The 27,492-nt window shown below is 39.0% G+C and overlaps 1 protein-coding gene across 1 annotated transcript in view; it reads right to left on the bottom strand.

Annotated features, from left to right (window-relative positions):
* The window catches only part of COL15A1 (collagen type XV alpha 1 chain), a 154,020-nt gene that overhangs the window by 12,090 nt on the left and 114,438 nt on the right, over nt 1-27,492 (bottom strand). Inside the window, exons 22-34 of the mRNA XM_082479653.1 lie at nt 23,764-23,829; nt 21,845-21,880; nt 20,311-20,373; nt 18,177-18,254; nt 18,022-18,057; nt 13,390-13,443; nt 13,250-13,309; nt 11,109-11,177; nt 10,692-10,733; nt 8,262-8,307; nt 6,537-6,626; nt 2,368-2,417; nt 478-588 (exon numbers count right to left, since the gene is read on the bottom strand). Coding sequence (XP_082335779.1) covers nt 478-588; nt 2,368-2,417; nt 6,537-6,626; nt 8,262-8,307; nt 10,692-10,733; nt 11,109-11,177; nt 13,250-13,309; nt 13,390-13,443; nt 18,022-18,057; nt 18,177-18,254; nt 20,311-20,373; nt 21,845-21,880; nt 23,764-23,829 — 801 coding nt within the window. The remainder of the gene's footprint in view (nt 1-477; nt 589-2,367; nt 2,418-6,536; nt 6,627-8,261; nt 8,308-10,691; nt 10,734-11,108; nt 11,178-13,249; nt 13,310-13,389; nt 13,444-18,021; nt 18,058-18,176; nt 18,255-20,310; nt 20,374-21,844; nt 21,881-23,763; nt 23,830-27,492) is intronic.

Raw genomic sequence — 27,492 nt, 5'->3', positions numbered from 1 at the left:
GAATTTTACAGGAATGATCCAGATGGGTACACACTTGACTTTGCATTCATGTATTTGGATTACTGGAATGGGAAATAAGATTAATTATTTAGATAGCTGATAATTTTCAAGTCAGCCTCTGTCTAACTTTATATAGCCTATTTTGGCCTTTATGGGGATATAAGTAGTAGTGTCACCAATTATTTATACAGCCTTGATTTTTAATGCTATTAATAGCATGAATCTACATACTGATGTAGTTGTATTACACAGCTGAGCATAACATTACATCAGTTTTTCATAGCAAATTAATTTTGTGCACAACAGTGAAGTGTCTGTGTCTACACCTAATGCAACTCTCATATTGACCTAATGATTAGCATATGAGTTTTTACATAGGTCTTAGCGTCATCTTGATGTTTGTCTCTTTTCAGTGACTTCTAAATTAAAACTATGGGTACTCACAAATATTCCTATTCTACAACTTGCATAACTTACGACTAATCCTGGTCTTCCAGGTGGTCCAGGAGGTCCTGTCAGAAAAAACCCTCCATTTGGTTCTCCTTTTTCCCCTTTTACACCACTGACTCCATTGTCTCCTTTTTCACCCTTTAAAGAGAATATATTTTAAAACGTTAAGCTGAAGTGGGATCAGAACTCTATGCACTGATCTTTTAAAGTTACATGAAATCTCTGAGATTAATAAAGAAAAGCATCTGCTTAAAATATTTTTGACATCACTTTCCTCTTCAGTGGTATGGAATGAAAAGGAATGCTTTCTCTATTGAGGCTGCAAGGCTCTTTCAGGGCAGGGGCTAGGGAAGGTGGGGTTAGGTGGAGGCAGAGAAAATGCCTCCATTGCTGTTTCCTGCAATTCCAGCCAGCAAAACCTTGTTCTGTGCTGTAGCTGGCAGCAAAGAGAAAGTCAGAGGAAGCATAAAAGCCTGGTTTTCTGCTTTTCTCCATCATTAAGGAAAAAGCAAAGCAAGAATGACATGGAACAGAGAGATATTTTAAAGTATGTGGCAAGTGAAGATTACTGTGCATAGGATGAAGAGGAGGGTGGGGTGTGTATCAGGATAACAGAAGAGACACCACACAAAATTGTGGACACTTTGAAAATCATATCTTCTCCTGTCCTTCGTCAGTGATTATCATTTAACTTGGGGAACAGACAGGTAAGAAGAAGTGTTTAAATACTAGGTCATTATCTCTATGTGCAAAATGAGCCACAGCAATTGTAGGTCCCCCCTTACACTGTTTCCTTCTGGTTGGCTGCTGTGGTTTTTTTCTTTCAACTTTTTTTGGTCTACTTTGTTTCACCTTTCTGAGAAATAAACCTGTGAATAGAAGAGGCAAAGGGCAAAGCAAGAATGGCAGGTAGCTGCAGAAAGCCAGTAGAGATGGCTAAGTATAGCTCCTCCTCTGACTTTTCTTCTTTTAGGTTTCCCAGTAAACAGGACTATAAAGCTATCTGTAAAGCATGCCAATTTGCAGAGACGGACTAGATGAAAAATGAGTTCTTTGTAGCTAAAGCTGTAAAGCTACAGACACTACTCTGTAAGATCAAAGAAGCCATATCAGCTCCACCGTGCATGCATGGGGCGCTTTATGTCATAGGAATAACTTAGGTATGCTCAGCCAAGCAGAAACAAAATCTGAAAACCAGATGGCACTGAGTCCTTCAAGGAAACTGACAGTACACTGCTTTTGGTGGCATTATTAAATAATAACATGATTTTTTTTTCTTCTACTGATAAAGAGCCTTGTTCACTTAAAAAACATTTAAAATAATATTGCATTGGTATTAATTTTTGTCACTTGACACAGTCAGGAGAATAATGGAACAGAGAGAGACCAAACGCATCCAGGTATGGGTATACCTTCTTGTAAGCAAAGTCATTTCCATCACTTTAACTTATTTTATTCAATATGCTTAAAAGACAAATAGCATTACACGGAAGTGATTCCCCCCCTCTCCCCGGTCTGTTAATTGTTGTTAAATTTTCTAGAAGCCCTTTAGGTAACGGATGTCTCTTACCTGAGCTGGCATGGAATCAAAAGCATTCGTTTATGGCAGATAATTTATACCAACATATGTTAGGTAACAGTGAATTATGACTCACTTTAATACCACTGGGAATGTAAAAAGCCTCAGTAACAAAGTTTTTTCAAAAGTAATATTTATATACTACCGACATCTACTATCTCTTATACTTGTAATAAACTTGTCTATGCAGCTAGAGTTTAAGAAGTGAATTTGTAATTGCTGATGCTCTTATCTGTTTTGTATCTTTCACCATGCTATACTGTTTTATGCTTAATTTATAGTAAAGTAAACTTTAAAAAAAGCTTAACAGAACTCAAGCGCAAATGGGATATAATTACCTTTATGCTATTAATAAAGTGACTGAAATATGATGGAGGCAGAGGTGGACCTGAAAAATTAAGAAAATACAATATAGTACAATAATTATCTGCAATTTTCTTTTTAAAAGCACTGCTTTGGATATTACTGGTTTAGGAATTTAAAGGAAAATTATTTACAATAATAACATTAACCTTTAAATCTAACAGATATTTTTAGTTTGATTTCCTGACAAAGCAAGGTTTACATGCCCTGTCTTGTCTGTCACTCCTCCACCTTAGTAACTTCTGAATCTGTTTGTGAATTTCAGATAAATTTGAAAACAAAGAAGGCTCAAAGATGAAAATTTCCCAGTTTCATGAAAAAAAGCAGCTGTGCAGAGGGGGAAAGAAAAACATCCAAACTAACCCCTTCGATGGAAACCAAGGTAAAAGAAAAGCTTTCCATATGTTTTGCCAGCAGTGGGGTGGCCAATCAGTAGTTGCATTATCTTTCATGCAAGGACAGTACCATAACTGACAAGAGAAAAAAACAGTGGTATTGCTGCTGATCCATGTGTTCCTTGACATTTTTCTGCATCAAAACCCAATACTAGTATCAATGGTTATACCACCTGTGTTGCGTTGTCTGCCAATGGTGGTCACCCAAAGCTGTCAACCCTACAGAAAAAGTTTAAAAAGCCTTCAAATACTCTCTGTGTAGCACACACTTGGAAAAAAAGACTGTTTTACATCTGCCCATAACAGCTCAATGTGTTTACTTCAAATGTGTTCTGATTAATTTCTGAGACCTTTGTGTCCAACCCTATGCCAGCCATAGGACTCAGATCTCAGTATGCTACCTCAGACACAATTAAGCCAAGTAGACATTGTATGCATCTGTAGTCTGGAACAGAAATATACTCCCACTATGGCAGCTATTTTGATTTTATTCCAACCCTGCCGATTACAGCTCGCTGCAGTGATTTGCTTGATCCATGTGAGGGCATAGGGAACAGACCAGTGGAATGGAATGGTAGGTGTCCTCCTCAGATGTTTCTTAGTATTAATCTCTACACTGGGCAATATCTGATGTCTTTCTAGGATGACCAGTAGTCAGGCTTGGCCTGGGCAAGGTACATGAGGAAGAGGGAGATCACCACTCAAAGTGGAAGTCAAAAATCTGTGGTAGCGAACCAATAGGGTCTACCTACACTGGTAGGTAAATCATATTAGACTAGTTCCTCAGCCCTGAGGTACGTGGCACAACTTCCATTCATACAGTTAAATTGTCCTCCCCAATCTTCAAGCATGAGAAACTTATCCATGCAGCCTATTGCACCAAACCCTGGCTTAAGCTGTCCCCCAGACCATCCTATTTTGTGGGAAAGTGTTACTTGTTGTAGGCCAAATGCAGGCCAGGAAGCATGGGAACTATTAAACTGCAGGACAATTGTCCTCTGTGTCTTGGGTCTATTTAATTTACTAGTATACTCAGACAGATAAGTTTGCCTGACATGACTTTTCAACAGGCAAACCTACTTCAGTCCTCTTCTGTAGACATTCAGTTCAGGGCTGGTAGGCAATTTTTGGCAAGACCTTTAACACTAGCCAGAGGGAAACGTACTTTGTTCTGGGGCTTCTGCTGATAGACCAGACATTTTAATTTCATTTTGTTTTCCGATGTTGTTGAAACAGATTAACAGCACTTTGCACATGCGTAATCAATGGCAAAATCATGCCTTCCCAATAATCATAAGCTCACAGAACTTTGGTGACCTTTCTGTTAGAAAATGGGAAGCTACACTGCTTCCAGATCTGGCATCTGGTCTAGAAATTAACTTAGCCCCTGCAGAAACAGAACTCACTTATTACAGAATTAATGCTTGCCAGTGAGAAGCCATCTTGCTCTACCTCACTAATTTTCCATTAGCTCCATTCCTTCCAGGATTCACAGAGGAGAGGGTGAAACAACATTTTCATACAGAAAAGAAGGTATCAGGACAAAAAAAACGGGCCAAAGGGTGGATTTGGATGAGTGTGAAAACTTCCCCAGAATGCCAGGTTGGCCTTTTGGGGAATGACTCGCAGGAAGGAAGGGGGATGACTATGGTCAAGGGATAGCACGCTGCAATAAACACTGCATTTTCAATTAGCAGGTCTTCAGCCTTAGGCAATTGGGTCTGAGACTATGATACAGTGAAGTCTTCTTCTCTATTTCTAAATGTGTTTTCTAACAAGGCTCCAGACTGTGTTCCTCCAGCTAGAAACACTGGGGTTGAGCTGGAACATTGCACACGTGGTTGGAACACAGCACCTATGCTCTGGATACTTACTACACCCGTCTCTGTACAGAGTACCTGAATAAAGTGTGGCCTGCCACTTACCCACTTTTTGTGTTGGCTTCATATTTTTGCATGGTATCAATTAATAGAGCCTGTTTGTAAGGTTGGAGAGGGGACATTTTGTGGAAAAAAAAAATAATATAAAAAAAACCACTGCGTGGACAAGTACCACAGTTCAGAAAGCTTTTCTGATTGCTGGAACTCAACAGATATTGTAGTGGAAGGAGCTTCAGCCATCTGTCCCTCAGAGAAGGTTTTGAAAAGTTCCTGTACTTTAATCATGTTCCACTACCCTGCAACTTCTGGTTTGTGAATTTTCACTGTCAATGATTATGTGGATATCTGTGAGACCTAGAGAATTGGTTTGTATGAAATAATATTTTAGCACCTGCATCAATGAGCAAGAACCAAACAGGACTATTTTTTAGAGCAGCAACAGAATTGGTCTTAATTAACATATTTTAACTTTACAAAATATTGAAGCTAGTCAATCTATTTGGATTCAGTCGACCGACAAATGAATAAATCTCTGGTATTTTAGGAGAAAGGTGAAACCAGTTTTCAGTTTAACCAGAATTCTCATTTTATTTTCACCATCCTTCACTAGCTGCAGTTTTACAAAAAGATCATAAGCATAATCCTCTCCTAATCCTCTCCTTCTGAAGCACCTGAAATCATCAGGTATAGGCAAAAAATACTTTGGACATTAATTTGCATTAAGTACAGAACCTGGGAGGGAACAGACATGTTCATGGTGGATAAACCAGCAGAGAAGAGAAAATTTTCTTAATTTCTATTTAGGAATGCTTCTTCTTCTTTTTACAAGTTTATTGATAGCTAGGAAACACTAACCACTTATTTTAAGGCCCTGGATATTGATCAGAATAAAAATTAATGAGGACAAGACAAGAAAACAGATTTTATTAGAACAAACGCATGTCCTCTTGAAAATAACCAAAATATCGTCTTCAGTCAACAGGACTGTGTCTTTGGAACAAAGACAGAAATATCCATACAGATGTAGTTTTGTATTTATTATCAACACATTAAAGGGCAAAGATTATAAATATGGTATAGCAACATTAATTTGAAATACTGCTTTTCTATTTTAAATGATTTCTGGCACTGACCAATACCTTATCTCAGTATATGAGATTTCCAAAAATGTACAGAAAAGGAAGAGTTTGTAGTGGCAAACTTTTCAAATAGATGCTTGTTTCTGTAACTATTTTTGAATATGTAAGAATTAGCAACAGGTATCAACTTTTTGATACAGAAAAGTAAGTCTTTGGTGAAGAACATCTGTTATGATGCTCCTACCACTAGTAAAATGGTATTTTTAGTTCACACAGCCCTTTCATTATTATCACAAATAAAACACAGAATATTAAAAAGTTGGTTGAAATGGAGATCACCTAGTTCCACCTCCTGCTGAAGATGGGACTGTCACCAACAAATGACTGCCTTGCACTCAGAATATAGAGGTGTGTTACCCTGAAATGGGAAGCACTGGATTTTAGCCCAATTAGCTCAAAGAGACTGACAACAAAATGATACCTCAGGAAATAGACATGATGTCCTTCTAAGATTTCAAAAAATCTCTGACCAGCCAGTTACACTTCAGTATCTATTTTTGTACTTAACACATTCATAATACTCACAAATGTGCAGTACAGATACTTCTTTTCAAAAGACATTTTTGATAACAGTATGGGCTTTGTTGTTCTGTGTGTCAGCTCAGCAAGGAACCTAGGTATAAGTCTTTAGGTCAGTAAGGTTGCAGGGATAAGTGTGAAAGTACTTTGTCAAATTGCTTTTTGAGTTGAGTATTTACAGGATGTCAACAACATATCAGATTTAGTATACCTGGTGGTCCCGGAGCACCTCTGTCTCCCTTTTCTCCTTTTAAGTCTGCTGAACTGTGCAGCCCCCAGGAATCTCTGTTTGCATTAGCACCTGCCATAAAAGCAACACAAACTCATGAGAAGGTGCAAACAGCAGACACTATAGTAGTGACAACCAAACCACCAAAAGTGAGAGCAGACTTTTCCATACATGTGGTTCCAGTCCCTGTATGCTTGGTTCCCAGTGTTCTCCTTTCTACCCTGTTTAAAAATGGGTGCAATGTTTTCCTGTTTTGAGTCACTGGGGACTTCACCTGACTGCCATGACTTTTGAAATATCATGGAGGGTGGCTTGGCAACTACATCAGCCAATTCCCTCAGGACGCTGAGATGCATCTTGTCAGGTCTCATAGAATTCTCTATGTTCAGGTTCCTCAGGTAGTCGTTAGGAATGTCCTTTATCCTCAGAATGTCCTTCATCAGCTTGTAGTCAACTCTTAGAACTAAGGAAAATTCCCTTTGAACCAAGAATTTTGGGGTCTCTGTGAACATTAATTCTGTTAGATCATGGATTCTATGTTAAAAACAAAAATATGGACAGAGAAATTTTTTGGAGCCTCTGTGTGCAGGGGGAGACAAGCATTTGGTAGTCTTTGAATTTAGGAGCAGTGCTTGGACAGCCTGGGCTTGATGGACTTAATTCCATGGACGTAGTCCTGAGGAAACGTGGACAGTTTGCCAAGCATAAGACTTAGGCTTTCACTTGTAAGAGATGAGTCAGTCATTCAGCAGTAAGGATTCAGAAAGCAAGCTCAGGGCATCATTGCACGCCACAAATTTGACCCTCTATTGTCCTGAAACCTGCTTCCATTAAAAGGAGTGAAAACTAAAAAAAATTCTTCAGCCTTGTGACAATTTCCCCAGGGTCCTCATGTGTGGAGGACTCATTAGTCTTACTTCCTTCTTTGTCTGCCTTGTCAGGTTTTTGTCCTAGCTACTCCCAAACCTCAGAAATTACTTTCTTTTCAACAGGCTTCATCTTCCTAGTGAAGGAGGGGATAGAAACATTCTTCTGTATCGCTAGAAAATTCACTGTATCATCACAGAATGAATTGTTAACAGCTTGTTTCTTTCCCTCAGCAATATTCTCTGGGACTCCAGCAGCCAGTATGTTTTGATGGCGCCTGTGGCAATTTTCTTTCAAAGAGAGGGATGGGAACTCTGATTATAAGCTGAGGTTTTGTTTTTTTTTATTAGTCACTCAGAAGGGAAGTGGTTTTGACTATCAGTCAAACACTGGAGGAATTACACCACCTGGTTGTTTGGTGGGATGCAGTATCAGCTGGACTTCAGAATTTGCTTCTTAGGAACATTGCTAGAGCAGAGAGTAATGATTTGGTGCAGCCGTGTGTCACGCTTGTGTTCTGACAGAGGACTTCTAAGACTAAATCTTGCAGAAACCATGTCGCAGTGCTCCATTTATAAATCTTAGTCTTCAAAGTGCGCAGACCTAAGCATTTGTTCTTTGGCCTGCATGTTGAGACTGGACCAAGATATGATCTTACAGTTTCACCACAAAAAGAAGTGAAACCACCTTTTCTTTGTTGTTTTTTCCTTCTTTTTTTTTTTTTTCCCCATAAACCTAGTTATGCAATATCCAAGAAAAAGCAAAAAGAACTTAACTGAGAGAAAAAAACCAATCAAAAAAAGCTTATTTAAACTAAGGTACAAGACAAGAATTGCTCACCATGGACATTAAGAGCTTCTTGATTTCCAGGGTAAGTACTGCTCACCTACAGACAAAGAAATCTATTAAAAATTATCCATACACATTAACCAATGGAAGTGCATTACTTGGTGTGACTGAAAAGCCTGGAAAATTTGCATGCTATCACTGTAAATATTATAACAATGCTCTGGGATTATCTCCGGTTTGACAAGGTCGGAGTATTAGCTGATCAAGCTTTTTTCAGGATTGCGCTCTCTTTAACATGCAACATGCTTTCAGCAAGAAGGTAACAACATGCATTTTGGAGGCAACAGCAAATCCTACCCTCAGTCATGCCAGTGAAACATCAGAAAACTCATTCTCCAAGGACAATTCTGAATTTCCATCACTGAATTTGAAAGCAGGATTTGATTTTTGACTGTAAGACAACAGACTGTGTTTGTAAATTTTTCATCAGACCATGGCTATGCCTAGTGTCTGATGTTGACCTCTGCTCCTGATGCATTGAGACCACAACCGGGAGGCAGAAGCTATTCTAGTCTATCCCGTTCTGACACCAGCCACCTGTAACAGTGGGCATGCTACTTACCTCTACTGCCTGTCTTCAAAATAGGGGTAGTGCAGGAATTAAAATGTGGCACAGTGCTTGAAAAGGGACAGATCTTAGTACTAGCTAGTACTACTCATATGAACCTAAGAAAGTGTATGAAAAAAAATTGATGGTGCTGAACCTGGCTAATCCTGTAGTAATAGCTCTTAGAAGTCTTACTCACATGGATAGCTCCATTAACTTCAGAAGTTCAGTTCACATGAGGAAAACTTGTGGGGTTCAGTCTGTAGTTCTTTATCGATATTCATTTATGTAGGCATGTACAGCAGACTTCTTATCTATAAACTCGGATAGGTTTAGGAGATTATTCACAAATGTAGGACAAATCTATCTAGCATACTCAGATGCAAAAAGAGGTGTTTATAAGTACAGGTTCCTATTACTTGTGCACATAAAAGTTACTGCTGTTACTCACTGATTGTAACCTTCTTGAAAAGTGGCTTTTAATTATTATCTGAAATTCAGCTAAAATAGGCTTGTATTGTTTGAATCATTCCACAGAGAATCATAGGAGAGTTGAGGTTGGAAGGCACCTCTGGAGTTTTTCTAGTCCAAAGCAGGATCAACTACATCAGGTTGCTCAAGGCCTGGTCCAGTCAGGTTTCAGAGGTGAGACTGACTAATCCATATGTGATTAGGGACATGTGGTTAACATACAAGAATGTTATATGGTGAGAATGGGAAGATTTAAGGGAGGAATTCAAAGAGCTAAAAAGATGGTGTCTGGAGGTCGCATGCCGAAACTGTAGAAATGTCAAATTACCATGGAGTAATGACTATTTATCATTAATGGAAAGATCCGTAAGCTGGGATACATCTTTCTTCAGCAGCAAGGGTAAGGTGATGATGAGTATCAATGCATCTAGCGTACTGTAAGTCAAGAGCTGCTTCTCTAAAATAAGCGTAAAAGAACTGGAATGGAAATTGGAGAAGGGGGCACAATACTATTTTGAGCTATACTGTTTAAAAGAAAAGTAAACAGCCATATTGCACACCACACTTCAGGGGAGGACTGTGGCTCTCAGAGTAAGAATCCTTTCCAAGTACCTAACCCATGGCTTAACAGTACAATATTGCTCTAGGGAAAGTACTTCCAGGACCGAATTCTGTTTGCAGTTCATTGTAGGATGTAGTTTCCATGATTCATTAAACAAAACTTGCATCAGGGTGTTCTGAAAATATAAGGCCCATCTCCTTTCTTTTGATACTCTGTGTGAAATTGCAGGTCCTTTGAAGGTAACGACGGCTTTGTCATTCCCTTTGGAAGGGAAGGGCAGACCTTCACCTGCTGCCATTCTCAAGATAATAAATGTTTATATATGAATAGACTGCATTTGAGGGTCAAAGAAAGAACACGATCTTTCTTTTCTGATACATCTTTCATGCCACAATGAAATGCATAACAGGTCTTATTTTGGACAGGGAAACTGAAAACAGCTAAAGACATAACAACATGGAGACAGTATTTATATACTCATCTGTAAAACGTGTGCACATGTATGTAGAAACATTCAGCTTCCCAAAGCAACTCTTAAACTATGGAAAAACAGGCTTTGAAAGGCCTTAAAAGTGTTAGGACAACCAGGTAATAAAAGTGCTTTAAGCAAAAGGTTCTGGTATTTCTAGTTCTGCTATATATCTTATATGTGGCTAATTTTGAGTATCTAAACACTTGAAAATCTGTTATCTTGAAGACTAGGTAAAACACATCTCTGGTGCAAAGCAGAAGGCAGGGAGAGAAAAGCTGCAAAGTTACCGTGGTTATGTATCTAGCTACTTTGGTTATGTACTATCATGGCCATGCATTTTACTAAGAGCAGACTTTGTGTGTGACTTACTGGCATTTTGCAATGAGGTCTGGGAGACACAGGGAAAACTGTCTATTGAAAACAGGAAGGGAAATTATTTTAATGAATGTAGGTATAATGCAGCAGATAACACACCAAATAGATCTAATAAACATATGAGACACAGCCTGGAAATAAATATCAGCACCTCCCCAGCAAAGAGCGCAGCTTACTGCCTGGGAGCTCTCACAGGTCTGTCAGCAGGTCCTACTCTGCGACTGGGGGGCAAAACTCTCACATGACAGTGGCTCTGGTTAAGAGATTTTTTCCTATGCACATAAGCAAGGTCACCCACTTTAAACTGTGTTGCCTGAAACAAGTTTTGATGTTTCTCTTTGCAAACTGTTTCTAGAGCAGCACATTTCTGCTACGGAGGTAGAAAAGCTACTGATACCCAATTGTACTTACTCCTTTGATATAAACAATACGTCCTGGAGGTCCAGGAGGCCCTGGGGGTCCAGGCAAGCCAGGAAGGCCCTGGTAAAAGAAAGTGAAAGAAGGAAAATATTAGATCTTTTCATATGCAACACAACTGAACCTACAGAAAAAAGCTGAAGGGGCTTGGAGGGCCTCATTTAACCAAGAAGTCTTGTGTTAAATGGCTTGAGGGGAGACTGACCATTCAGTTACAGGGACAAACCTGTCAGGTGAATTTTAATATTTAACCTAAAGCACTCTGTGGCGAGCAAAATGGTCTAATATTGTTGTTGTTTCCAGGGGAAAAAAAAAAAAACAACAAACCCCGAAACCCCAAAGCACTAAAAATTGAAACCAAATTAAAGGCAGTAGCTCTCTCATTCAAGGAAAATTAGGTATCAGACTGGTCTGGGATTCTCAAGGCTGCTGAGATTCATATATTTTCAAGTTCCAGTCAGATAACTACATGCTAATTAGCACCTTCAAGGAACCCTGCTAGACTGGAGGCGTGACTGCCCTTTACAAAAAAATATACCAACTCTTTACTGTGTCATTTAAAAACCTGGCATCACACCATGTCCATCTTTCACTCCACATCAATGCAGACTTCTGTGAGGTGACACATGTCATTTCATCAATAATTAGACATCCATTAGATTTTGTCTTCCCTGAGCAATTCAGGAAGTACTATTAGAACATGTAGCCTGTTTTGTTTGCTTGTTTGCTTGAATTTCCCAGCCTGATGTACTTCATCTAGTTATACTTGCTTTAATAGTTTTTGTTTGGTTAAAGCAGACACCCAGAAAATGAACCCTGACACCATTTGAAGATATGGAAGAATGGAAAAATCTACTTTAATATTTTCTGCTGGTGGTTAGTCATCTTTTCTGTCAGTTTCTTCCAACTAGAATTTGTCTAATTTATCTGGTTTCACCTTCCAGCAACAAAATTTCTATTTAAACCTTTCTCTAGAGGTATAAACAACCTTTAGTACCTGAACTTTTCTTTCTGTGAAGATACTCAGATACTTAGCAATTCTCAGTCACCCTGTTAATTGGAAAAAGCAATATCATAATCTCACTTGTATTTGTTGTCCAGACAGACAACGTACTTGTGTTTTGCAGTTTGTGTGCAATATATATACATATCTTTTAACAAAGTAGAAGCAGAAGACTCATACAACAGAATTCATCTACAAAAAGTACTCTACTGAAATGCAGTGATATTGACTAGATCACCTCTTCTGATGCCTAGTTGATCCCTACCTTATGATTTCTATGCTAACACATGCTAACACAGTAAAATACCCTTGTCTCTTGTCAGCATATCTCTGATGCAGATGAAATATTATTAGCTGCTGATGTGGTATGGGTATCTATTTTTCTAGCACAGATTGCCCCATGGCATCGGAACAACCACACAATTTACTCTGCTATTGTGAAACTTATTACTTATGCTCAGTGATGTTTATTGTTGTGTAGGCCAGTCTTCATGTTTACGATGAGACTCCTTGTATGAAGTCTTTTCATAAGAACAGACTTGCAGCACCAGGACCTTGGTTCATCACTTGTCACTCCATAATTACAGGTGGGCATGGATATGCTGTCATCTATGCAGTGGTCATTATTCTGGATACGTGTACAAGGCAACAAGGCAGGCAGTAGGTATTAGCAAGTATCTCCTTGTTAGGAGAGTAGATGCCACTTCACTATGACATGCTCAAGTGCTGTTTGTACCTGTGCTAGATGGCTAAGAGCCTATGGGAGTATCTTCACACCACAAGGGGTCATACTGATGGCCTGAATCAGGAAATCTTTGATGTATAGAAAGAATTGGCAATCCCAGATAATTTGGTATTTAAACCAGCTATGCTAACAGTGAATCACACATATAACTGTTACACCTGGGAGCTGATATAAATATGTGTATCTGCAAGAACTGTCCAAATGGCCACAGAAGTTGACTTTTCAATGATTGCTACCAGATAGGAAAAGTAGCAGAAACATATAATTATTTCTAAATCTTTTCAAGTTTATAGTCCTGTTATCATTTTAAAGTAATTAATATAAATCAGAAGACTTAATATTTTAACATGATTTTTTTTCACCTCATTGCAATACATAAGAACTTACATTAAACGCTTCGCCTCGATCACCTTTCACACCTCTCAGTCCATTCAGTCCTGGGCGTCCCTGAAATAAGTAGAAATAGTGTAATATGTGTCAGAAGCAAGCTCCTATATCTTTATGCCACTTGAGAGCGTAATACATACTGGACGTCCTGGGAAACCAAGTTCTCCTTTAGGTCCAGTAGGTCCTATTGGTCCCTGGACAAAAAAGAAAATGTGATTATGGAGGATATATGGAACATAACTTTGACATACATTTAAATATTTAGAATAAGAGGCATAGTTTTATATTTGCATTAAAAATAAGTCTGTGATTGTCTGCAGAGAATGCACAGAATGTCTTCTCTACTTGCTCTGTTGAGTGATGTCAGAAGCTGAGGCCTGCATATAGCAGTCAACTCTGGCTTGGAAAAGACCGGTTATCTAAAATGAAGTCTGAATTCTCACTCATTTGTAGGGTGTACAATTCAAAACTGAGACACCATGTATCAAAGAAAAATTAAATGTATCAGTCAGTAGAAAAAAGACAGTGGCCTATGCTTTGTGCATCTCCTTTTTGTTTGCTTTGTTTTTCTAATTAATTTTGAATCAGGCTCTACGAGGAAATGTTTGTAGATCAGCTTGAGAATTCATACAGTGCCAGGCTTCTACATGCCTCTTGACAGCCTGGGTATGTGGATTTGAGTCTGATAGTTGAAACAGAACAGATCCTTCTTTATATGAGAGTGACTGACCCATCAGGCCCCATGAAGCAATACAAGTGACTGCAAAAAGAAAAGGCAAGCAGGCTGCATGACAAAAGTGCTCCAGGACTAGGGATGGTCTATGATTGGGCATTTGCAAGCTTGCAACTTCTAGGCAGTCAGCAAGAGATCAACAAAAAGCAGTGAACCTCAGGATAACACAAACTTTCATCTGCTGTCAGCTTCCTGAAACTCAGCATAACCACAAGGGTCTAGACAATCTCTTTACATATGGATCAACCCTTGTGGTTTCATTTCCTTTTTTTTGCAGTCTGGTGAAATGCTAAGAAATACCCCTTCTTGCATTATTGGTTAAACGATCTCTGTCTATAGATCTCATGCAGATACCAGTTGCAGAGGTGACAATCGATGTGTTTAATCCTGAGAAATCATGGTACTTTCAATGTGATTATTGTAACAGACTTTCTATTGCTTCCTGCAATATGATCGTTAACACAAACCTACGCTGATGGAAGAAAGATATTGGCTATTGCACTGCTTACCACAATTTCAGCACATCACTTTAATAGTAACAAACATTTGTTGTCATTGTGACTGGTACTTCAAAGGATAACTAGCAAACAACCAAAAAACAAGAGGAAATCCCCATCTTGTCACTCACTTGCTCTTGATTATTAAGGAGAGCAGAGACTAAGAAGGAAGAAAGCCAGTGGCAGCACCAAGTCTCGTCATTTACAGTCCAGTTCTGTTGCCATGTTATCTCTCATTTCAAAGCATAGAGGGAGCACATGCAAGTAAAGAGCTAGAAAGGTTGCAAGAAATAGCCTGATATATGTAATAGGAAGATTTGCATATTCAGAGTTTTGCATCTCATCTGATCAGCAGAATATTAACAGGGGAATATAATCTGGATTCAAATACCAGGCTCTTACCAATCCATTTTATGAAAGAAACTATTGCCGTATTGATAGAATTTTAAATTAACAAAACCGTTTGGTTTAGGATTTTTTTGAAACTGGCAAGTGTTTGTCCTTGCCTTTATGTAATATAATTTCATTGAAAAGTGATGTACATTCATGGAAAATTCATCTGATGATAATGAGAAGATTTATCTTAGCATCAAGATGAAATTCATGGATTAATTGTTGTAATTTTTATCATGCCAAAACTGAAGACTGAATTAGAGATGAAATTCAGAAATGTTTAACATGTGAATATATTGATTCATAACATCACCATTGTAATCAGAATTCTAAAAATTCAAAAATTCAAAGTTAATGCCTGTGTCTAAAGCAGGCAATAGATTGCTAGCGGACTCTGGCAGATGTGAACTTCAATATCATGACCCCAAGCTTTCAAAATGATTCAACCCACCCTTCCATGCTACCATATCCGATAATGGGGTGTGAAAAAAAAGAAATGCAAAATGTTGTGGGGTATTTTTCTATTTCACTTTCCAGTATTTGAGCCTTTAAAGAATATGCAAATCTGAGCTTTACTGAACAATGAAGACGATTAGAAACAGGCTTTTTTATTAGTTTAAATAAAGAGAAGTGTCTGGGACTCGTGCTTTAATAGGGACTTTAAATAAACATCAACAATGTAAGAGTTGACCATGCTGCAGCCACCTTTACTATTTCCTCTGTCAAAGTGCCAGCCCACCCCTGACAGATACTAGCGACTCCCTGAGACAGAAGCCAGCAGTCACAGCTAGAAGTGAAAGAAGGAAGTGAGGAACCAACAGGAGACCACTCACCAGAAAAGGAAATGTCATTTACAACAACAGAGTCGATTTGGGCAGACTGAGAGTGTGGTTCTGACTGAGGGCTCCTGTTCAGTGATGTGCAGCAGTCTGCTTCACTGACAGTGAACAGGATAATCAAGCAGGTAAAATATTCTAATTTATCCTGTGGCACGAGGTTGGATTCAGTCTGTCTCTTCTGCTTTTGCTATTAACAGTACTACCCTCCTGACTATCCCCAGCTGTCATGTGGTAAACCACTACTTCTCTGCAGCTCCTTGTGCTCCAAGCTCCTGTGATCCTCTCTTCTGTTCAGCTGAAGTCTCAAAAAAGAGGGGAGCAATGAGTAGGAGATCTTTTTTACATTCTGGAAGCTTGCGTATGAGTTCATTGTGCCCTAACACAGAGGAATGATCAGAGTCTCCAGCTACCTCAAAGCTGGTTTTGGTCCAGCGTCTTTGTGCAAAGTGGAACTGAACCATCCTAATGATGATAAGTTATGCCACCGAGGCTCTGGCCCAGCACTCTAAAGTCTGTGTATTTTTGCTGCACAGGACTCCCACTGACTACAAAGGTGTTTCTTTTTTTCTATGGGACAACACCAAAATGAATCATCTCCATTAGCAGCAATGCTCAAACTATAGTTCTGCACTAAGAAGAGGCACTGGCTGAGTAAAGTCTTGGGACAGGTTCTGTGTGCCAAATTCTCCTGCAGCGTAATCAGTGCTGGCAAGAACTTCCTCTGAATGGCCTTGTCTGCATGCTGTATGAAGCATCTTACGGCAGTACAAACGGACATGTAAACACAGAGTTTGGGGCTGAAAGAAAAAGCACATCTCCTGAAGGGTGCACAGCAATAGGATGAGAGGCAAGGAACACAAGCTAGAACAGGAGAAATTCCAAACAAATATAAGGAGAAACTTTTTTTAACCCACAGGTTGTCAAATACTGGAATGTACTACGCAGAGAGGCTGTGAAATTTCTATGCTAAGAGATGTTGAAGACTCAACTGGGCAAGTCTCTGAGCTAAATAGACCTACTTTGGGCAGTGGGGTGGAATAGATGATCTCTGAAGTTCACTTCAATTCTAGATTATTCTATGATTCTATGTCAAGGTGAAAGGATAGACTTATCTTGCAGTCATAGTAAGACAAGAAAAGGAACTCCCCTTCTGGTAAGTTAGCCCCCTCAAGGTATTCTGATATACAGTAATTAAGAAAGCACACCCAGTTAACCCCTTTTAAGGACCACAGAAACTGATGGCAAAATCTCCTACACACCTTGGTGTGCAGAAATGACAACACCCACTAACATTCACTTAGGCACAACAGAGACCAGGCTACATCAAAAGCAGAAGCAAAAAAGCACTCAATGTCCTTGACCTTTGGAATAATAGACTAAGAAGAAATTAATTCCTGCTCTAACTCTGCTGAATCTGGACAACTGTTCTTATTTTATAACTAATTTCTTGTGCTTTCATACAACATTCTGTGTCCAGCCAAAAATATTAGGCTAAGTACTGGAAAAAAGGCCTCTAAAGCCTGATTTTGGTACATGGTCTGACTCTACTGCCTGGTTTGCAGCTTCCTCAGAATCCAAGACAGTTGCAAATTATTGGCACTGACAGAAATTGAGCCTGATATAGTCAGTTGTTTTAATGTAAATCATAGAAATGGACAATAATTTAGATTGGAAGGGACATTTAGAGACCATCTAGTCTGAGCCCGTGCTCAAAGCACGACAAACTTCCAAGCTACGTCATGCTGCTCAGCACCTTGTTTCACAATCCACCATCTCTCTGAGCACCTATTTCTGTGTTTAACCACTTCTACTGTGAATTTCTTTCTTTACATTTCATTGGAATTTCCCTTGCTGGAACTTGTGATCATTGGCACTTGTCTTTTTCCTGTGCATCTCTGAGAAGGCCCTGACTTTGTCCGTTTTATAATTCCCTTTCAGGCAGCAGCAGGGAGCAATTAGAGCTCCTCTCAGCCTTTTATCTTCAGGGCTAAACAAACCCAGTTCACTCACAGTCATAAGTTATGTAAGTTTCTAGCTCTGATGATATTTCACTGTCTGTTTCGATAGTAATGGATACATTTGTGCTACCAGAATTTAAATTCTGAATCAAGTCAGTAGTTTACAGCACCACATACGTAACCACCATATTATTTTCTGAAGGCCATTGATCATCCTGAAGCATGAACACTCTTTATCATCCCTATTCAGAAGGAATGAAAAGCTAAATCAAACTACCTTTACATTTACTATTACGTGTAACACGAAAGCAAAATAAAAAGAAGAATCCACTCATCTTTTGAAATGTCTTACCATTGGTCCCACTGGTCCCACCACTCCAGCTTCTCCCTGTTGAGGACAGGCACACATAGAGCAATGACAAGGAGAACTCCAGCAGTATCTAGCAGAGGTGGCTGGTAACAAGGCCACCAAACATTCTGGAGGAACACAACACAGTATTAGCTCACCTTCTCCCCTTTTCTTCCTAGTAATTCAGTTAAAGATCCGTCAGCAGCAATGATAGCTCCTGGTTCTCCCTTTTCACCCTGCAATTATCAAAGTTATTTTATAGTGTTTACAAAGCAGTTCTCAATGAATCAGAAGTCAAAGCAGCATTACTGTTGTTTGAAGCACGACAGATCAGTCATGCTCTGATATCAAACATAAAGTGATGTCAATGTGAGTAGGCTGAAACTTGATTCTGGGGGACAAAGGGGCTGATGTTTCTTAAAAGGTAATAAAGTACACTAAAAATATCCTGCTCCTGTGAATTTCCCTGAGATGAAAAAGTACTTATTTTTTAAAAAAGACTTTTAATTGTTCTCAGTAGAGTAACTATGTGGAGCATGCTGTGTTCACAAAAGATCTCTGCCAAAGGCAGACAGGCTATTGGTGTCTTCTTGTGTACCATTACCTTAGACAGTGGCCAGGAAATCCTGCTGGAATTGTAAAATCTTGATAGAACACCAAGTGTCCTGATTTTACTATCAGGAAAGCATGAATTATTCTCTTTATATGGCTGGCATGATGCAACCTCATTACCTTTAATGAACGCCAATTACCAGCACTCAAATTATGATCCTCTGCATTCCACTTCTTCAAGGGGTAATTCCATTGAATAATGGCACCATAACCATGAATTATCATTCCCCAGTGCCAGTGCATGGTTCCCACTCTGGATCTTTCAGGTGTAACTTTCCTCCTCCTAGCTCAGGCACCTTGGTACAACAGCTTTCCCAAGATCTGGAAAGAATCTGGAAGATCTGGAAGAAATCTGGCCTGAAACTAACAATTGCATTGCTGATTAAAATGACAGTCCAGGTTATAGCACTTCCACTGAGCAGGAAGTGCTCAGTTCCTCTTGCAGGTTCATAGACCTTTGGGGTCTCCCTGAGGATACTTTGGATACTTTGGAGTCTCCCTAAGGCTTGGCTTCACTGACTATCTTCTGTGATTTTATGGCCCTGAGGTTGCCACAGAAGCATCTCGTGATCCTTAAAGCAAAATGCTCCTAGATGTCTTGTGAAGCTTCATTGTGGTTCCCAGCTTCATCACTTTTTGAGAATAACCTGCTGTTCAGGCCTCAGAAACACCACTATGTCATTGGTGGGTACAAAATATAATGGCTTCAAAATTTTGAGTTCCTTTCAGTGTGGACAGCAGAAGAAAAAAAACAACCAACCAGAACCAAACAAAACAAAAAAACCCAAAAACGCACAACCCAAACCAAAACCCACTCAACTGGTTTTAAGGTTCAGCTTGGTCATTTTATGCACTCTGAATAGGAATCCTTATGACAAAAGGGGACTGGTATTTGTGGCCTGAGTTGTTTCCTTCCAAGCAATGAAGACCCTGTCCATCTACAATCCCATTTCAAACCATAATTAACCATTTCCAAGCCTTCCTTTTACTTGTGAGAAAGAGAGGTCAGCTACTTACAAAGAATAAGCAGAAAGTGTTTTTGTTTTTCTTTTTGTTATCCCCAAGATTGTACTAACTTAGATGTTCCTCTCCCCTGCTTCCTGCAGGTGGATGAGAAGGGGAAGAAAAACAGAACAACAGCTGCAATATTTACAAAATAGCAGAGTCAGTCCTTAGTCACCTCTCAGAATTCCTACAAAATAAACACTTTTGTGCAGAAATAAGAGAAAGGATCCTAAGGAGAGAGCTCTCCAAGTCTTTCTTTGGGAACAGAAAACTGCAGTCTTCATTCTGTAGGCAAAGCCCTCTGTGCCAAAGGATGAGGAAAAGATTAATCTTTTTTCATTTGGCCTTTCGGTTAGGATCCCAAGGTATCTGCACAGACAATAGACTTGCAAGAAGAGGTCACCTCATGTTTAATATTTATGCAAACTTATTCTGGTAAGTGCACACTGTGCTGCAGAATTTCAACACTGGGGCAGGAACGCTAGCTTTCAGTAGTATTATATCAAGTTACATTGTTCAGTACTCTTTCAGTTTCCACTTAGTAAATTTTTCACATAAACTTGTTAATATCCCAATCCCTAGTAAAATTAGAATCATTAAACTTTTAATGCCACAAAGCATTTGTCATCTAACATATTTTGCAGCATGTACTTTTCCCTATGTGTTTTCTCTTACCTGTTGTCCTTTGCATCCTTGTGATCCAGGCAAACCAGTATCACCCTTCGGTCCTCGACGGCCCTAAGCAAAAACAAGTCCATAAATCCATGGTGAGATCTGCTGAGAATATGGAGCTAGGCCATTTTACTAAATGTAATTTTAAATAACTGGAAAACTTGAACTTTGATCACTCTGGTTGGAATCTAAGAACTCTTACAAGACTAAATTACTGTCTGAATCAAAGTATTCCCTAAACCAAATATATAGGGAAAATTTGTTAAAAAGAACAAAACAAAAAGCCCCTGATGTTTTTCACAGTCTAGATGATACACACATTGACAAAGAGAAACACGCAAATATTAATGAGTGGAAAATCAGCCTAAAATTCTCTATTTCCTCCCTACTCTACTGTCTATTCTAAATAAAAAATATTTTTATCTGAAATAGAGTTTATGTATTTGAAAATCAGATAATTTCTGTATCTGTTCTATGGTGAAAGCATTCCACTCAGATCTCATTTTGTTTTACAATCTTCCATTATAAGTGCATTCAGAAACATTTTTTTTACCCACCAAGGACTAAATTGAAGTCTACATGATTTCTGCATTAGTGAAGAGATAAAGAAAAGACCTGAGGTAAGAACAAGAATGGTATTGTCACATCTTTAGAAATTCTATAAATGACAGAGAGGCTAAGAATTCGTTATATCACTTTCTAAATGCTATCAGCTCTTTTTCAAAGGAAACGTATTTTTAAGGAGGTTTTTCCCCCTTTCTTTGGCTTCCTATGCAGTCCACAATACTCAGACTTAGTAAACAACCTTCTGTAGAATTTTGGGCAAGTTGCCAGCATTTTGTCAACATGAATTGTCAGCTTTTCCAGTTTTCTCTTTGGTTATTCTCAGGCAATAGACAAAGGATCCTGAGACAATATGCATGCATCTGAACTGTAAAACAACCATAACAAGGGAAAATAACGTTATATAGAATATATATATAATAGTATAAACATTACTATATGAAGTCACAAGCCAGATAATGTTTATATGCTGTGGCAGTCTGAGCACAATAGGTGGGTAGCATAGTGTAAGGCACCTTTTGATACCATGGCTGGTGCAATACTTCCATGGTGGCACTGGTATGTTATTTTAAAACATAATAAATGTTTCCGAAAGGATAAAATAAAAAGAGTACATCTCACAGGGCTTTACTGTACTCTGTAGTTGTGACAAAAAAGCCCATTTCTTCCATATTTTTCTCCTAAATGGCTTAGGTCTTTTTCTTAAGTAGTATTTTTTCATCAGAGTCAATTACATTTAGATTTAAACTACAGCACTGATTCTGAAATAAGCAGAAATACAAGATGTGCATATCACAGTATACTTCATTTCTGGCAGAGTTAATTTCTACCACAGGTGGTGATTCCATTAAGACCTACAGGCTCCCATATGAAAATTTATTAGCCTTTGTGTAATTTCTGTACAATATAAATTTTAAAAATATTAAACTATATTGAAAAATAATTACTTAAATCCAAGGAACATAATACTTACAGGAAATCCTGGTAGACCTGGCTTGCCATCTGGCCCCTGAAAAATTCAAAAAAATCACCTCCTTACAAACACATGTTTTGGACTTGCAAAACAGAATATTCATTTTCCATGTATTGCATAATCTGTGAATATTAACTCATCTGAAACTGGATTAAGAACTTCATTCAGGCAGTGGTACAGTTATGACCACAACACAGCACCCTATGCTTCTGAGTTTTTCTGGGACATTAGCATTTACTTTCCAAAATTGAGGGGACAGAGATCCAGGAAAGGCTGAAGAAAGGTGACATTTTCCACATAAGAAAGGCATCCAACCATAATTCAGACTCCTTTGAATCTTTTCCAGATGCCAGCACAGAGATCACAGTAGCCCTCCCACCTTTGCCATTTTGCTCTTGGTTGTCTGTGAATAGAAAATAGTGTAATAGGCTGTCAATAGAAACGTGGGTTTGGATTTTTAGTAGGCATATTTAAGATTACCCCACTGTGACACCTGCAGAGAGACACTTTAGTTCTAGTTCAGATCACCTGAGCTCTTTCCTGACTAGGGTGAGCTTAGAGACTGAGGTTCAAAGACCCTTCTTATTGCAACTGCACTTTGAGCTACAGGACCTACTTCTTTCGGTTGGGACTGTAACAACTACTACAAACCAATGCATTTCTGCTGGGCTCCTGAGCACACTCATCCGTTGTTTTGAGAACCTGTCACCTAAGTCTTGAACAGCAGCTACCTCCGGTAACACAGCTCACACAAGACGGCAAATCCTATCCTGGCATCCTATTATGTCCAGGGATTATGAGAATCAGGTCTTTAGGAAACACGCCAAAACACTCTTCCATGAAAGCTCTTTTAGCATACGCATAGCTGGATGCAGCCACAATGATACGATGTCATCCTACCACGTGACAAGTGGAAAAGAGGCACGTTAGGCTAACAGCTAAAGGTGAAAATCTGTTATTGGAGCTAATGTCCTTCTTCCCAGTTCACTGACAGATTTAGTAAACATTTGTTTGGGGACCATCATATTAATAAGATGGTATTAATTGTATTAATATAATAAATGGTTTCTTTTTTCAAACTATGGCTATTTAGAGTGAAATTCTGCTATCAGGTACAGACATTCTGGTCTTCCTTGTTTCATCAGGAATTGAATATGAGGGAGAGAACTGTGCTCCCAAACAATAAAATACATAAAATAAAATGGTCAAACGACAGTCCACAAATGAAACTAGCTGTGAAGTAAGATTTGGGGGTGTTATCATTTTGCAAAGTGCAATATATTGTAGACTTTCAGGCAAGTTTGACCCCACAGCCTGGAAGAGGTAGATTTCCTTTTGGGTCCAGTACTAGGAATTTGAAATATTACCAAGAAGCACTCAGAATTTCAAATATTTGATTGAACTATTTTTCAGCTATACTCCTAGCTGCAAAACAGGACCTGAAATTTCACATCTGTTGTTCTCTCATGAAATTTCCAGCTTTTCATCCACAGCTATCATTGCTGTGAGATTAAACTCATACACAGGAGCCTAACATTCCTAGTTGCAGTCTCAAGCAGACCTGAGCAAAATACTTTATCTCAACATTTTATGACTTGAAAAACAAGAACAGAAGAAAAAATGGAAGAAATGCTATGTAAATCTTGGTCTCCATTTTCGTACCAGTTCCACATTTCTGTCATTCTGAGCATATAGTTCAGATTCAGAGCGAAGCCAGTTCCTTTCTTTCATACAAATGCGTAAAAGCAATCCATTCACACAGAATTCAGGTCTACCCTGAAGTACTTTCACAGAGCTTAGTGCTGAAGCTAGCAGGAACATAATTCTAAACCACAGGAAACTCAGCTCTAGCTGATACTTAAAAGGAGACACTGAAGGGAGAGCAAATCTGAAGATTTAAGAAAGCAGCATATACTCACTGGAGGCCCAACCAGTCCTTTAATGCCAGAAAAGTTAAAACTTCCATCTGTATCATTGAGCAGGAGCTAAAAAAGTGGTTAAGGAACAGGTTAGTTCAAATACCAAATTTATTATCTAGGGCACACATACATTTTTAGAGATGTATAGACAGTTAAAACATCCCTTTATGGCTATGGGGAGAAAAACACAAATAAGGCCACAGAAAAAGCTCTCTACTTCTAATTTTTATTATACGTCTGAAATAACAAAATCTAGAATTTATTTTACAGTTCTTATGTAAGGATCTCAGAATGCTTTCAAAACTTCAATTAACTGACTCTCATTTTTAATTTGAAAGCTATGATGCCTGAAGTCATTTCTCCTCAGTAAGATAAAGATCAAAATGAAGGTTTTCTACTCCAATAAATCACTGGCATTCTAAGATGGTGAATCTGTCTGACCACACTCATCCTGTTGTAGAGTTGAAGTTATATTTGTATTCTGGACTTGTCTGCATCACACCATGCAGTGCCGTGCAGTGATTCCTAAGTCAGCTCTGATCACGCTGCTGTGTTTGCAATCAGTGAAACTAGCTTGGATGTCCAAAACAGTATAGTTACTTGGATGTGGAGCAACACCTAAGCTAACCAGCTCTGAGTTTCAAGAAGCCTGAACAGAGCAGTACAATAGCAATGCTGCTACAGCGCTTCCTGTCCTGGAATTAGTGAGCTCAGCATCAGCTCAGGTATTTCTGCATAATTCGATCACAAACTCAGAATAATGAAGGTGAGCAGTGACCTTTGGACACATTCTGGTCCAAGCCCTTCCTCAACACAGATGTAATTGGATCAAGTCGCTCAGTTAAGTCTTGAACACCTCTAAGGATGGAAATGCAATTGTTCTGGGCAACCAGTTCCAGTATTTAAGTACTGTCAGGGTAAAATGTTTTTGCTTCTATCTAATTGGAATTTCCCATATTCCAACCTGCGCCTGTCACATCTTACATTATTGACATACACCTCCAGGAAGAGGGTGCCTCCATCTTGTCTGTATCCTCTGATTAGGTAGTTGTAGACAGCAACAAAGTCTCTCCTTAGCCTTCTTTCCTCCAGGCTGAGCAGGCCCAGTTCTCTCAGTGCTCCAGTCCCTGAACAACTTGACAGCCCTGCATGGGGCTTGCTCCATTATGTCAATATCTTCCTTATACTGAAGATCTTACAGCTGGACTCAGTACTCCAGAAGCACTTTCATGAATACCAATCACAACTCTGAGTCCATCAGTTAATCCAGTTTTCCACCTATTTTGTCACACACTTATCCACGTCATAGGTCATCAGTTTGGTGACAGCAAGACTACGGGAGACTGCACCAGCAGCCTTGCTAAAGTCAGGGTGTACAACATCCAGTGTCCACAGAAAAGCAATAATTTTGGTAAGGAAAGAACTGATGTTAATAAATCCATGTTGGCTGCTGCCAATCAGAGTCTTGTCCTGATGTTATGATTAGGCTTTCATTTTGGTTTCATTTTGGTTTCAGATAGATACCTTTCTAGTTTAAATAGATGTTCCCAATACTATATCATATGGTCATATGCTACAATTCAGGACAGACAATATGTAACTGCTTGCTACACATAAATGTTGTAGGTGAAAAGAGATCCTTACTCAGTTTTTGTCATTTGTTTCATTTCTTTCACTCCAACAGACCCATTTATTGTGTGACAGTTTAGCCTTGTTTTGGATTCAGAAATATGTACTGAATCTCCTTAGAGGTTTGAACTAGTCCATTTGTTTAGCAGGCAAGCCATGCCATCCATTTCAATATAAGGCTCTGTGTGCAGTAGTATATTCCCATTCAAAGTAATGAAAACCTTCTGAATTTCACAAGGCCAGGCCAGGGCATGCCTTCAGGTGCCAGGGATTCACTTAACACATGAATAAGCATGTTGTCACTGAGGTGTTGTGAAATCTGAATGCTTCCTCTTCTTGTAGCTATGTGCAGATCAATGCTGTCAGATCACAATCTTTTACAACATTTGTTATGAATACGGTATACAGGAACTAAGTTTGAAGCTACCCGTGCTTTGAATAGGAGGTTTGACCATATGGCCTCCAGAGGTCACTTCAAATTATCTTATGAGTCTGTGAATACTATTTTTCTCACCTGGGCTGTGAAGGAGGACACAAAAGATGACATCACATATCCTACACTACTCTACCCTACCCAACCCTACCCTATGCTACCCTACCCATGTCATCTGGCATGGCAGTATATGGTCAACTTTCTGTACCTTGAGGTCATGCTGGCATCATGATTCACGCAGCTAAAGCCTGTTGTTTTTATTGGGTGCTGCTACCTGCTCCCTGTCCTCATGTTCTGCAAAAACAACTGGAAAATTGTCAAATAAAAAGACAGTTTAAGTCCTGCAGGCAGCACTCCATCTCCCAGCCTGCATGAGCTCTCTGCTTCTCTGGAGAGCACGAGCACTCCAGGGGTAGGATGATGCCATGGGTCTCACTGTATTCCCAGCACTATATGGCCCAGAAGGGCAACAGGACACGGGCTGCTACTTTAGCGACAGTAATAAAAGAGTCCTTCTGCTTCAATTGTTCTGCTTTATCTACAGCTGGTGGCAGAAATCCAGGAGCCTGTCTTTTCATTGTGGAACTACTCAGTATTCATTCTTTTTGGGCTTCATTCAAACTGTGTTGAAGTCAGTGGAAAGAATCCCAAAGGCTTTCCTGATCTTGGGATTGGGCACTTTGTATATTTTATAAATAGAGTTTAGCTGCAAATGGAAACTGGGGTTAGAAGTCAGAAGACTGTACACAGTGCTGAAGAAGATATGAAAATAGAGGGTACAAGGATGACGATTAGAGAAAAAGCTTGTACTCTTCACAACCTGTTCCTGGTATATAGTTATTTGTCTTCCATTTTGGATGTGCAAGCAGCTTTAATAGCAACAATCCAGCAATGTAACTTTTCAACACATCAAATCAATTCAGAAAGTGCTGACTACAAAGTAAGGACAACGTTGTTTTTCATATTTTCTTCACTACTATGAAGAGGAAGAAACAATAGTTTCTAGTGTGATTGTCTGGGTTGGGATTTAAGTAAACCTTCAGCTTTGTATCCAAATGGCATGAATATGCTATATTAGAATTATGGAAAGAACACAGGAAATGAAATCTTTTGACATTCGCTTTACACCCCCAACACTTGCTTTTCTCCTGGCCTTCAGTTCTTGTACCTAAACTATGGATAAATAATGGCAGCAAGAGATAATTGTTTAAAGGTTTTAAATTTAAATCCAATAAAATTTATTTATTCAAAATTATTTCTGTACTGTATCCAACTAAATTGGAGTAATAAAATCATAGCAACAATTAATATGGTTTACTGGCTATCATGGTTCCATGCATGAAAATGCACTGAGTATCAGAGCTTATGCTCCAAAAGAGTGAAATAGCCAATACAGGATGAGAAATATTGATTTTAGTATTTTGGAATATCAAACAGCAGCAAACTGAAGGACATTGTTTTTTTTTAACAGGACAGTTCAGAGCAGACTTCCTGATGGACAGCAGGAGGCAACTGAGGAGGCAGAAAGAACTGCAAGCCTCTCAGACCCACGTGTTGGTAGGTACTACAGACTTCAGTTTTATCTTACTGTGTCTTTTCACAGTGTTAGAAATGGCTCCTGAAGGAATCAAATCCCCTCAGTTCACATGGGGACCAGGTCAAATGAG

The sequence above is a fragment of the Vanellus vanellus genome (genome assembly GCF_965231255.1).
Source record: "Vanellus vanellus genome assembly, chromosome: 2".
NCBI classification, from domain to species: Eukaryota; Metazoa; Chordata; class Aves; order Charadriiformes; family Charadriidae; genus Vanellus; species Vanellus vanellus.
The sequence above is the reverse complement of the archived record's forward strand: the minus strand, read 5'-3'. Positions and strand labels throughout refer to the sequence as shown.